Source organism: Hylaeus volcanicus, chromosome 1, assembly GCF_026283585.1.
Source record: "Hylaeus volcanicus isolate JK05 chromosome 1, UHH_iyHylVolc1.0_haploid, whole genome shotgun sequence".
NCBI lineage: Eukaryota > Metazoa > Arthropoda > Insecta > Hymenoptera > Colletidae > Hylaeus > Hylaeus volcanicus.
Genome location: NC_071976.1, coordinates 34,636,106 through 34,649,752, shown reverse-complemented (window position 1 = coordinate 34,649,752; position 13,647 = coordinate 34,636,106). Strand labels below are relative to the sequence as shown.

At 40.1% G+C, this 13,647-nt stretch overlaps 1 protein-coding gene across 2 annotated transcripts in view; it reads left to right on the top strand.

Moving 5' to 3' along the window:
• LOC128877624 (protein 60A-like) overlaps positions 1 to 13,385 on the top strand; it is a 31,868-nt gene extending 18,483 nt beyond the window's left edge. Inside the window, exons 3-6 of one of the 2 annotated variants that reach the window (XM_054125484.1) lie at positions 462 to 616; positions 11,463 to 11,651; positions 11,953 to 12,029; positions 12,566 to 13,385. In XM_054125484.1, the coding sequence (XP_053981459.1) occupies positions 462 to 616; positions 11,463 to 11,651; positions 11,953 to 12,029; positions 12,566 to 12,826 (682 nt within the window). In that variant the 3' untranslated portion in view covers positions 12,827 to 13,385. Of the gene's footprint in view, positions 1 to 461; positions 617 to 11,462; positions 11,665 to 11,952; positions 12,030 to 12,565 lie in introns of both variants that reach the window. The other variant, XM_054126360.1, reaches the window with a different exon arrangement.
• The last annotated feature ends 262 nt before the right edge of the window (positions 13,386 to 13,647 follow it).

Below are 13,647 nucleotides of genomic sequence, written 5' to 3'. Positions count from 1 at the left end.
AAAACTCGGAAGACCTTTTTCCTGAAATTCAATTTTTCCGAACAAACTTCTAACTTTTCAATTTTTATTTAATTTATTATTAAACTAAGCGCTCTATAAATAAACTTTACGAATAAAAAAGTTTCGTCTCATCGTCGTCTGTAAGGTGATATTTTTTAAAAATTTATTTAACGAATACAAACATTTCTCTGAGCTCATTTCTCAAGGGCGTGTATATATATATATATATACAAAGGGTTAAGAGAATGTACTTTGTTATTTTGATAAACGACAGCCTATAGGTGAAGAGATGTAACGCTTATATTTCTCAAAATATAGTCACTCTTGTATTACCTAATTGTTAGGAATTATGCTGATTGCCTTGATTATACAGTAATTAACGCGCCGTATCTTTGAATCGTTTCGAATGAATTTCTCACGCAAATTAAACGGATACTTAGAATTGTCTATCTTTGTTGTAGAACGAGGGAGTTGCAGTACGTTGATGCTGTTAACACGACAACGGGGAAAGAGGGATGGTTGACTTTAAATGTTAGCGAACCCCTCGCGCATTGGGTGAACAATCCTGATGGAAACAAGGGATTGTATCTCTCTGTACATCCTGCTGATCGTTCTGGTGAGTCAAAATTCACTATTTTACCAAACTACCACCCAAAATAGAGTATCAAAAAATAACAGGCTAGAAAATAATCTGTAATATTCGATACAGCAGAACTCGTAAGCATTTCGAGTTGAACGTATTACAAATTCAGCTCCATCGTTTTTCTTTGTGTTAAAATTTGTCTCGCGTCTATCAAAGTAAGCTATTTTATTGCTTACTATCTCCGATGTTTATTTCACGATTTTTCTGTAAACTTGTTTCGATAAATGTTATTTATTCGAAATATTCGATCGATTCATGGTTTACGTTTGATTGTCGAATTTATCGTCTCGCTAAGTAATTGAAATACGGAAATGTTTTTGATATCGTTCGCGAGCTCAAGTAATTTTAATACATGCACACGTATTCTGTGAATATTTCTTTACTAGTCCGAGGATTATTGATTTACGTTCACTAAACCTCGGTGATTAATGGTTCAAATACACCGTGGATCTCGATAAGCATTCGCACGTCACAAATATTTATCGTCGAATAATTTACATTCGAATTGGCTATTAGCGCGTAAAAGTGAATATTTAAATCAACGGCAATAAGAATTTACTTGGCGATACTAAATAATCCAAGATAACAGTAATTGCTACAGCTTTCATGGAAATGAAAGTTTACATTAACGAAGGGTAGAGAACAGTGATCGACAATAAGGACGTTTAGTCGTCAAGAGGCATCGCATGAAAGATAGTTTTATCACTTACATAACGAATAAACATTTTGAACCTACCTGCGTCATTCGTACATTCGTCGTTCGTCATATTTATCCAAATATGTCCGGATAGAAACATATTAGGATTAATATTTATTCGACATTTACAGAGAAAATATTAAGAAAGGGTTAATATTTGGCCACCTAACGTGTTTTCCTCCCTTAACTCGTGATAATACGTAGATACATCACGCGGCGCTCTTAGAATGCGGTTCTATTAAATTAGTTCTCTAATCGAAGGATTAACTCTAATTGTTTTGGCAACGTTATAACAAAATTCGAATCAACGACAAATGTCGTCCAATAGGATCTCTTTCATTTAGTTTCGTTCAATTTTATACAATTTAATCAGTTTTCTCCAGTTTTGATCGGATTTGGTAGCCAGACTGGTTACCGAATCAATTTGTCGCCGGAGAGGAGAAAATGTTTCATAACTCGCCAAGAGATCCTCCCGATCGCCTTTTCTATCTGAAAAGATCTCGAGGATGGTAACCGTAGACACATGTGTTCGGACATGTGTGCGATTGTGCGAGGCGGTGTTCGAGCCTTCGAGCAACGCAGACGGTTTGTATTGAGCAATAGATCGTGGCTAATAAACGCTTCGGGGTCAGAAGTTCGACGCGGTAAATTCCGGGCGTTTCTTGTACACCTGGCTCGGAGAAGGCAGCCTCCACGGATGTATAAGGTACATGCTTTCTCGAGCGTACACCTGTTCCACGCTCTCACTCCCATGCTGAAAAGCGTTCCCCCGGCTCGCACACCGCGCGACTCTTCGAATGTATGCAGTCAATCGGCTTAGCGATGGCTTCGTACCAGGCCTCGTTTCCTTTCCTTCTTTCTGCTTCATTTCTCGACTTTGTTGCTCCACCGCGGTTCGTTTCATACGACGATACGCGTCACGAAATATTTACATATCTTTATTTTATATCGTTTCGGTTGGTATTTTAATATGGTAACTAGACTGCGGATCTCTATGGAAAATGAAATCTTCGAATGTGATTGAATCGACGATTCAAATTTATAAGAATCTAAGAATTCGAATGAAATGCTACATGTTGCTACTTAAACGGCCGATTCATTTGCTGTCCTGCCCAATTTCACGCATCAACGATAACAAAGATGCAAACAGACGACGCATTATATTTGCTGCTTTTGGAGTACTCGCGCGATTACATGGCGCATAAGTAACGAGGAGGACTTAACTCGTTGCGCAATATGTTACACGCGTTGTCGCATGTTACGTTGAAATGAAAAATAAAAGGGATAACCGTCGATTGGCTCGCCATTTTTAGCTCTGCCAACGATTCCGACTATGTATTTAACCCTTTGCACTCGAGGCCTTTTTTTCCCGGCTATCCATCAGCAACTCGAGATGCTTTCTTAGCGTTCTATTGCCACAATTGTGTAAAACAATCGACGCATAAACGTTTAGTCAAAGAATTTTTCTACGGAAGAGCGGAAAATTTTCAACCGTGTATACTGCAAAGCGATCGAGAAAACAACGATCATTGAAAGCTGTAAACAGAGAAAGAGGAAGATGACAGTTGACTGGGAATCATAGACAGAGACTTTGCTCGCGGTTCGAAGTTTTCGTGCGTCACTCGAGGTCCTTGCTAGCCAGGAAAGAAATACATCATCGACGAGAGGCCAAGCCGTGGCGTCGTCTTGTCTTCCTATACTGGCGAGATGTGCGTGGGATCCAGGCAGAGGAGGGAAACGAAGGCAGACAGCAAGACGACGTTAGAAAAACAGGGAGAGGATTACACGAACGAACCAAGACCCAGATGGTGAGATAAAGACGCCCCTGATTCCGATTCTGCCACCGAATCGTAGATGAGAATCGTCGCGAACCGTACGAGGAGAGAGATTACCCCGATTCGATCCTTTTGATAAGATACACCTGTTAACCGTGCCCCGACCCGACGAGCCTTAGATCATTGATGATTTTCGTGCCCTTCTACGGACGAACCAGTCGATCTTTCTATCGGTTGAGAACGCGGTAGCCTTGGTCGATTACATCTCATCTGGATACCGCACGAAAATCAGCCGGCTGTGGAGATCGGAAACTAATATTCTTCACGAACACGTGTTTTCGGTTGTATCCAAGTGCCACAAAAGGTGTATCGATGATCTTTACGTATATCAAGCAACCATCAACCATATGGAAATAAGCTAGTAATAAGTAAACAGTAGTGCGATAACTTTGTATAATAAGTTACGCACTTTAAATAAACGAACGAACGAACGAACGAACGTACATACGTTTCAACTATGCTTGTTCCACTATACTTCCTTTCAGTTGTTTGCAAAATTTTACAAGTAGAAACACGAGCGAAACTTGTGTCCCAGGACACGAGCAGGTAGTTAATCATCCCAGATAGTTTATCGGTTTCGTTTTTCCTCCGAATCGAATAATCTCGTGCAATTTATCTTTCTTTTGAATTACAACGTTTCTTGTTCATATTTTATCGGCAGGATCTTGTCCATACGTTTGGTTCGCAATGTATTTTGTTGGTACACATTGTAGAACGAATTGATTGCATGGAACGAACACTGGTTGCGCTCGATATTCTCAGGAATGAGAAATGATCGAGATACCGCGCCTTGGATTACCGACATCGAGACAGTAATTGGATCACGATTGTCGAACAATTGGATAATATTTGAACGCTTTGTACCACGCTTCATCTAATTTTCTATTAAGACCGCGGTATACGAGAAATATTCACGATGTCCGATCGCTAAATTAAATTCTAATTACGCAGAATTGTTCGGAATCGCTTAAATTTTAATTAAAGAAGAAAAGTGATTGTTTCGCATAATTTTTTTTTCTTTTTTTTTTATGTTCCAAGCCCCTTTAAACTAGGATTTTCGAATTCTACTCGTCGAAATCTACAGGATTATGTAAAAAAATAAAAAAAAAAGAAAAAAAGAAATTAACACTCTTTGATCCCCCAAAGTAGAGTTCAGCCATTTGAAGTATGTGATGAAATTAACTTGTCCAGATATTAGATAAAAATAATGAAAAAGTCCACCGTAACTCTGGTCGATTGTAACGATCGAATACACATCGCTTTCGTTGGTGTTATTCGTTATCTATTATTCGAATAAGATTCCTCTCATCCGCGATGCGTGTCGCGAGAGGTACACGTCTTCGGAGTGGGGAGACCGCGAGGAAGAGAAAAAGAGGCAGGTACACGGACCAGGGGACAAGATGAAGAGAGAATGCCAAGGGAGGAATTACCAAGGAACGGAATCGTGGTTTTCTGTGTACGGAACGGATACCTGTGTACGTGCACGCGGGTTTAGGTGTGCGCGGGCCTCTGATCTTGTGTTTTATATTGAATGATCAAAGGTAAACCGGTTGTGCTCTCGAAGGAGAGAAGCAGAATCGAAGAGGAGCAAGAGAGAGAGCGAGATGCCGCGAGCGCGAGAGGAGGATCGACGAGAGGAGAGAGAAACCGGTGAGGAGGAGGAGGAGGTACGAGGTGAGAGAGGTAAGTAACAAAATGATCTAGGCGCGGCAAACAACAAACTGTACGCGCACGCACACCACCGCCCGTTCGAACCACTCGCATATACACGACGTCCGTCCCAATGCCTCGTTCTACGGCTGAAACGTGTCTTGTTTATATCCACGATGTCGTTATGGCAGTCTCTCGTGTGTTACTGGCGAGTATCGCGCCAGGATACAAGGATTACAAGGTGGACACGCGCAGTTCTTCGACGGTCATGAAGAACGCTCGCAGTGGTTGTCGCCAGAGATGGACGAAATTTTATTCGAATAATAAACGACGAATTACATCGAACCGTATAGCGAGTCACAAAGACGTTCGCTCGGTCGAAAATGTGAGAAAAACGGACGATGTAACGAGTCGACGATGAACATTTTAGAATTCTTTTATTCGAAAATACGTAGTTCACGGTTCGACGTAACAGGACCGTTCGAAAGATTTCAAAGATTTTGGTTCATGAAACTGAGTTACAAATGACGGGATACGAAGGGATAGAATGAATTTCTTCATCTAATAAAAGGTTTTCTAAAAGGAGCTTTAGGATTTGGTTTTTTTCATACCAAACTAGGTGTCGGTCAGCGTAGTCGCGGTGGATATATTAGTATTTTCACAGAGGCCCCATAAAAAGCTTCTTTTCGACGAAAGAAAACGAGGAAATTTTTTTCAAGAAATGTATCCTTATGAAGATATTTCAAAAAAAAAAAAACTGCACATTTCATGAGTATTTCCAAAAAACTGATTTCATCAAAAAATAAACTTCGATCGTTCGGGTGACGTGCTCTTCTAATTTTGTTCTAACGATAAAAGGTTTCCTCGATTTCTTTCACCGGAAGAATGCTTTTCTACGGGGACGTCCGCGAAAATTTAATTTTCACCGACGACCCTGATAAATGTATATGCACAAATATTACAAGTAAATATTACAAATTATGTAAATAAAAATTATATAAATCGGATATATTCCACGCTAAACCCTCTTTCGGGAAACTTTTACTACTGAACACTATTTTCTGAACGATCTAGCAACTCAAACATACACGAAGAAGAACCCAACGATAAGCATTGAAAACATTTGATATTTATTGCTACAGACGTATCGTCTCGAATTATGCTTCAAGTTGAAAGAACAGAACCTCTTTCGGGAAACTTTTACTACTGAACACTATTTTTTAAATGATCTAGCAATTCAACCATACACGAAGAAGAACCCAACGATAAGCATTGAAAACATTTGATATTTATTGCTACAGACGTATCGTCTCGAATTATGCTTCAAGTTGAAAGAACAGAATTTCGTCGAAACAACCGACGGGTCACACAAACCTCGACGAGTAAGTCATTACACAGAGTTTTTATTCTTGTATTCGAAGGAAATCAGTTGTATCGGAGATACACACTCGGTTGGATCGTTCATTCGTCTCTGTTTTCCTTTCTTCTTCTCTCTGGTTAAGAACCCTTCGGTTTGTTTGCACTGGTTCGCCGTCACGCGGACGCGGCTCCTCTCCGTCCACCGTTGCGAGAGGAAGTTTCCTCCGGTTGCAGAAAACCAGATGCTTTCGAAAGTACAGCCCGGCTATCTCTCTGGCTCTAAAGACCGGCTACACACCTCCGCGTGATACGCCCACGCATGCCTAACTGCGTGCTCGCTTGCTCGGTCGTCTCGCTCGCGCTGCAAGCTTGCGACACCTCGCTATCACCGCGAACGAGAACCAGCCTTTGTCAGATGTCTTGAGATTTATCGTGGCTGCTCCGCTGCGCCTGATCGTTCCAAAATTCCGGAACGAAAGCATCGGGATAGGCTAAACTTTGCTCGAATAACATCGGTTTGGTCCACGAGCTCGAACGGATATCGTCGATTGTGGAGAATTTCGGTTCTCTTCTCCGTCGAACAAACAGATTTCCGAAACGAGATTTAGATTTTCGTTTCTTAATAAGACTTTTATTTTATACCTCGGAAATAACGTTATCAGTGGAGCCGAAGCATAAAATTTTCTCTCCTCTTGTCGAGGGATTCCGCAGTGAATAAGTTATTATCAAATTTTTGTTCGTTTTATTACTAACAGTGATTATAATTACGAAAAACTGAACGTCCACGTATGTGGCCAAGGGCGTGAAGAAGTTTTTTTTGTTTTTGTTTTCCACGAGAAATTCAGGTGTTGATTTCGAAAGTGGCTTAAATCCATTCTTGATAAGAAAACGCATATTATTCGATTAATAATTGCCATTATTTTAATAGGAACTGTAAATTTAACTTGTTTATCCTGTACGCATATTTTTACCTGTGTCGGATCACGTACGCTTAAATATCTCAATTTAAGTATAAATGGAGTTTGGCCACTTTCGAAACAAACGGTTCGTATAAATATTTTTATTTGTCATCTATTACTCGAACGAAATTCTACCCGTTCATTGTATATTCCCGTAACGTATCTCGAGCCAATTATTCTCGCATAACGAAGTCGGTTTATCAGCAGTTAGCCAATCGTTCGCTCGACTGCGTTTAAGGATCTTTGTATTCCCCTGAGATGGGTAACTGGAGGCTGTGGTTAGCGAAGATTCAAGAATACCATGCTCGGTTTCTCTCTTCTTCCGGTGATCTTTTCTCCGTGCCGAGATAGCAGATTTTATGCGCCGTTTGAGAGAAATGTCCGCGATCGTCGTTTTATTGGACAATCAAGATATTGAGAGAGATTGTACCGCGAACTCTAGGAACTCTGCAGGACGGATGATTGCGACGATAGCACTAACGCTGCGTGCTTCGGTCTTACTTATTCAAATGCTAATTCACTGGTAACGGAGTTGCTATCGGGATGCTAATAGGACGGTAACAAAGGTATTTGACTTGTGCCTCTGGAAAATGTGCGTCCACTCCGGCCAAGAAATTCTGCGAAATTAATGATCTCAAAAGGATCTTCGTACAGAACTACGTTGTTTTTTTGTCTTTTTTTTTTTAGCGATTTGCATGAATTTTTTTAGCAAGAAAGGAATGTATACGATTTACTGAAATTTTGAGAACATTTTATACATAAATTCAAGTAAATATTGTAATTTTTTGCAAGTATTTCAGCTACCAAGCATCTCTCTGAATATTTTACTGTCAAATGTATACATTTAGAGGTAAAAATTCGCAACGTACGCCACATGCTAAAAATAACAAATATCCTAACACCTTTAAGCGGTAGGGTATGCTAGTCAAAAATATAAAACGATAGATTCCCTTACAAATAACGTCGCACGCGAAAAGATAGTAAAGGCTATTTTTCGGTGTACGCTCGCCGTGCCAGAGGTTCAAGGATAAAATCATTTCCTACAAAGGGGCAGTCCTAGATCAGGCGGCAACGCTTTCGCAATAATTCCGACAGTCAAGGACGTGGAACCGGTAACCATGTTCGTCTCGCGATTCATTTTAACTGGTCAAAATTATAAGGATTCAAGAACGAGTAACGTGCTCCAAAAAAAAAAAAACTTGCACCGAACGATAATAAAGGTGTGCTGGAGATTGGCTCGTTAAAATTAAGATGATTCGGTTAATCGTTATAGCAAAGAATTTTCGAAAAGGACCTTTAAGATTTTGTTTTTTAATAAAACACAACGCAAGCGGTATGGATGATTATTATTAAGAAACAGAATTCTAAAGCCCATTTTGGAGATCCCTTTAGAATGTCACGAAAATTACCATCCAAATGTCGCAGGTATCTCAAAACTTTACTAAACCGTATCGTTATGTTAATATTTTGTTGCTCCTCCGTTCTAGCGACAAACAATTCTATAACGGTGTATATTTACAGTTTATTTTAGTATCTATTACTGCATTAGATGGATGAATGCGTGTTTGCGTGGTGATAATCGGAAAATTAAGGAAGAAAGACAGGAATCTGAATATCATTGCGATACCTGTAGGCAGAAACCAGGTGTTCGCGACTGCTTCGACAGGGATACCATATCGTAGACAACTATGGAATGTGATTTATGCAAGGAAATCAATAAAATTAGCATTATTGCGCACATGTCGCATTGGCGAAAATTTATGGAACCATATGGCAACCAGTATTTATTCTAACGAGTATTACGGTTATTTAAGAGTGACTGCGAGTATTTACGAGCCAGGTATTCGGTAAATGATTTCATGAAAAGCATCAGGCTCTCAAAATATTATACTTTCTCGTAATTCGACGGTGTGTGCGCTATCTCCATGATGAATTGCCGTCAAACGGGGTTATTTGCAACAATAATAATACATTACAATAATTGGGAAATTATTTTAAAAGAAAGAAGAACGTTCCCAAAAGAATGTTTATCGAATATCGTTGCGATATCGAAAATAAGCGTTATCCCCGTGTTAAACTATAGCCACGTTGTCGAAAGTCCGAAGTGTCCGATCCAGAGAAATTGCGATGTAAGTCGATCGGATTCGCGTCTACGAGAAACATCGTCGACAAGTTCGTCGCCGGTTGATTCTATAACGGCGCGCAAAGTGCAGCGGCAGGTGTCCGCTGCAATCACGGCAAATGCGCATTCCTGCGAGCCAATTTACTAGCTTTCTCGGACTCGGCACGGTCGTGCTCGTAAGACGGATCATTTGCATACGCAGCAACGCTGCACGCTGAGACGAGTCGCCACTCACGAGGATACAATGAGACCGTTTGAATTGCTCGCACGTACGCGTGTCCTTTCGTTCGAATTTCGATATCGCGCGAAACCTGCGAGCTGCATGCGAATCGATTTCGGTTAAAGAATCCTCTTCCGTCGTACTTGGCGATTCGTTTTTACGTTGCGGTTTTCCCTATCGCTTCATTGGAATAGTTTTCACGCGCCTCCCTTCAGCCGTGAGCTATCGACATTCTTTCGAATACGCGAACTTCCTGCCAACGAAGGACCAAACAGTTTCTACGACCTGTCGCACAGAAAGAGATACTTCCAGAATAAAATAAATTCCTGTTTAGGTTCAATTTTTCTAAGCACCTTCGCGAACATTTTATGAATCTTCGAGTAAAACAATGCTTCTTCGCTAATTCTTTTTGAAACGATATTACAAAACGATTTATTTGAAACTTTATTGCGTATATTTATTATTATTAACGCTTCTTTGCGTATATATTATACGGTAAATGTTAAGAAAACATTTGCAAACACGCTTTTTAGAATAAAACTGCTCGTGGATAAATATTTGTCTATAACGACAACATCCGCCTTTCGTAAAACAAAGATAAGAAAAGGAGCAATTCGCTTCGGAGTAATTCGCTTCGGGCTCCGGTATGTCTAGATCCGCTAACGATCGCGTTTCTCGATTAGTGTAATATTCGTATACGTATACACATTTAGTGTAATATTTCTAACGTTGATATCGTCACTGTTACCAATCCACGGGACAGCTTGCGACACGCTATTATGCTAATGCATGTAAAGCAGCACTATTTTTGTCGCACTGTAAACTGTTAAGGAATATAATTATTACGGCATGAATATTAACGCGGCTTCGTTAATTATAATAAACAAGTGTCACAACTTCTTCAAGTTCCGATTACATTACGAAACGTTCCAATCTGTCGCGTATTCCACCGAACGCTGAAACTTGAGCGAATCGTTACGCATGCCGCGTAAAGATAATTAAGAATAATTGACCGATCGGTATGCCAGTCGACGGAACGATCAATTAATTAAACGTGCAACGGTGTAGCGGCAACTTAATTGCAGGGCCAACGCGTTGGGAAACCATGAACCGTCGCCTATATCGACGAAGTGAACGGCTCGACACGTATCGGGCTGCCTGACATAGGCGTTGAGATTCTTAAATAGTTAATATTCCTGAAGGTTGGCTATTAATAATTCCAATCCGCCGCCTGCCAGGCCATTCTAATAAACACGCGAGCAAATGTGATCGTCGTTGCGCGCATTCCACTTATGGAATCAAATCCGAGTAATTCGGAAAACCTCGAATTCGAATCCATCCTTTCGATTCTCCTTGCTCGATACCGTTCGAACGCGAGAAATGCTTCTCCGCGTTCAAATTACGTGTACAGTAGAATCTCAGTCGGTTCTCGGTCAGTTCGATTAAGGGAATGTTCAAACAATGGAACAGTTTAGTATTTTCACTGAATCGATCGTTCCATACTTGGGATAAAGTAACAATTATCAAGAATCTTGATGCGTGACTTTTTTTTTTATTTGTGATGATTTGGCGAAACGAACGAATAAACCGTTTGAATAATACGAACGTTTCATTATTTGTAAATAAAATTAAACTCCTTGATAGCTCCTACGAGCAAAACATCATTTTCACAGCTTCCCACTACGGTACGTTGTTCCTCTTCGTTGAAATAAAAAACTTTTTCATTTCCAATTTCTTTATCCTCTGTATCCGTAAAGCGTTAACATGACCATACAATGAATACGTTGTTGACGTACCTTATCGTTTATTTTCCTTGTCGTACTGGACGAATTTCGTATATTACCCGAAACAATTACCGCGTATCAAATTGAGTTTCAACAATCCCTGAAGTTCGTGCGTTGCATAATTATACAGAGCGAAGACTGCAGGCATGATTTTCAGTCTTTTAACGAAGTCACTCGTCATGGCTGGTTTCAGTGCACGAAATGAGACCGGAGGACATCGGAATCGTCGGATTCAGGGGTGATCCCGACAGACAACCCTTCATGGTTGGGTATTTCAAGAGCTCCGGCATCAGGGAGACGAAAGTACGACAGAAACGAGATGCCAGGAGAAGAAAGAAGAGCGAGTCTTCGAGTTTGGATTATCGGAATAATCCATACACCGGTAAGTCTGGAAGGTAACGTCCTATGTACCAATTATTATATTTATTTCAATCCAGACCTAATCCATTACTAGACTTTCAATTCTTGTATAGTACACTTAAACGATGATGCCAGAGTGTTGAAAAAAATAAATCATAGATTTTAGTCATTTCGCTTCTTGCTACAGTAACGTCGTCGTTAGACGCACAAATTTGTCCACGATAAATGCACAGAAGTTTCCTTATAAATAATTCCTTAGAAATAGTCCTTAAAAGCTAGCGTTGATAAAGGATATTTATATATTATCGATACTTCATTTGCAGATCCCGGCGTGCAGTACAACTCGAGGACTTGCAAAATTCAAACGTTGTACGTCAGCTTCAGGGACCTCAAGTGGCAGGTGAGTTATGCCAGAAATGTGTAACCGTACGGAATACGTGAGACCTGGGCACTTTTAATATACCATTGTTTAACGTACCCTTTCACCACTTGAAAATTAACGCCAGATTAATGCCAAAATTGTCAATTTTCAATTTATACAGTGTACATATTTCTTAACAAAATAAATGATAATATTATTAAAGATCCGTTTGATATGATTTTAGCAAATCTTCTGTTTTGAACGACATCGAATTCTAAACTATGTAACAATAAAGAAAATGTTGCATCGTACATTTCTTCTAATAAACAGTAGTAATTGTTCGCCCCGAAAACTATATACTGTTTCAATTATATTTGTCTACAACTGTACCAAAGCTAATCGAAAAGTGAGTATCACGCTCGGGGATCTCTAATCGTAAGCTTCCTCGTTTCTTCCTCGTTTTAATTGAAAAGAAAATCTGCCCAGGTCTGCGATGCCCGATGAAAGTCTGTCTGGTCTCGGCGATGCACCTAAGAACGTAATACGTTAACGATTAATAAATGTTTATTTTTCAGGATTGGATCATAGCACCGGACGGGTACGATGCATATTATTGCAGCGGCGAATGCAATTTCCCTTTGAACGCTCACATGAACGCGACCAATCACGCGATCGTCCAAACGTTGGTGCACCTGGTGAGTCCTGGTAAGGTACCAAAGCCGTGTTGCGCTCCGACCAAGCTCTCGCCGATCTCCGTGCTGTATTTCCTCGACGAAAGCAACGTTATACTAAAGAAGTACAAAAACATGGTCGTCAAGAGCTGCGGTTGCCACTGATCGTCCCATGATTAATATTTTGCGGTCTCGTGTCGAACGAGGCTCGACGAAAACGTACTGAAATCAGAAAATCTGAACCACAAAGAGTTAGCAAGCGTGCATTCGAATAGAGCCGAGCGTAAACGATACCGATTCGACTGGATATTCACCATGTCGAATCGGCTATTAACCATCGGTTCGGAAATCGACTCGATCGGCGAAGGGATCGAGTAACCTTTAACGACGACGAACCGAATGTCTAACGTTTCCAACTACTTGATACTTATCATGATATTACTGGAACACGGATTCTGTTCTCGTACGTCGCTGGCAGTCTATTATTAGATAACGGAATTATTTATTGAACTCGTCGATTCGTGTCCTCGAGCGATTTCACAGTCGTCCAATGTTTCAATTATTGTTTTACTTGTCGTATCTAAAACGATTTACCTACCTGTTTTTTTTTTTTTTTTTTTTTGTTATACGAGTTTAATATCGTATCAACTACGTGTTTATCAGCGACAAACTAGACTAATGCTATAAGTATGTATGTCGAAATATTCGCATTAAACGAATTAAAGTTTACTGAAAATCATAAAAGGTCATCTCGCTCGAAACGTGATTGTCGCGGACAAAGTATTTCCTGAACTTCAAAGAGCAATTTTTTTAAATGACTATATTTCTTTATAACGGGACCAAGATAGTGTTATTCCTATACAGGCTGTCCCAGAATTAGTGTAAGAACCGGAAAGGAGGGGTAAGTGAGACGATTCTGGACTACAATTTCCTTTTCAAAAATATTGGATGGTGGTTCGTTTTTGAATTACTAACGAAAAACCATC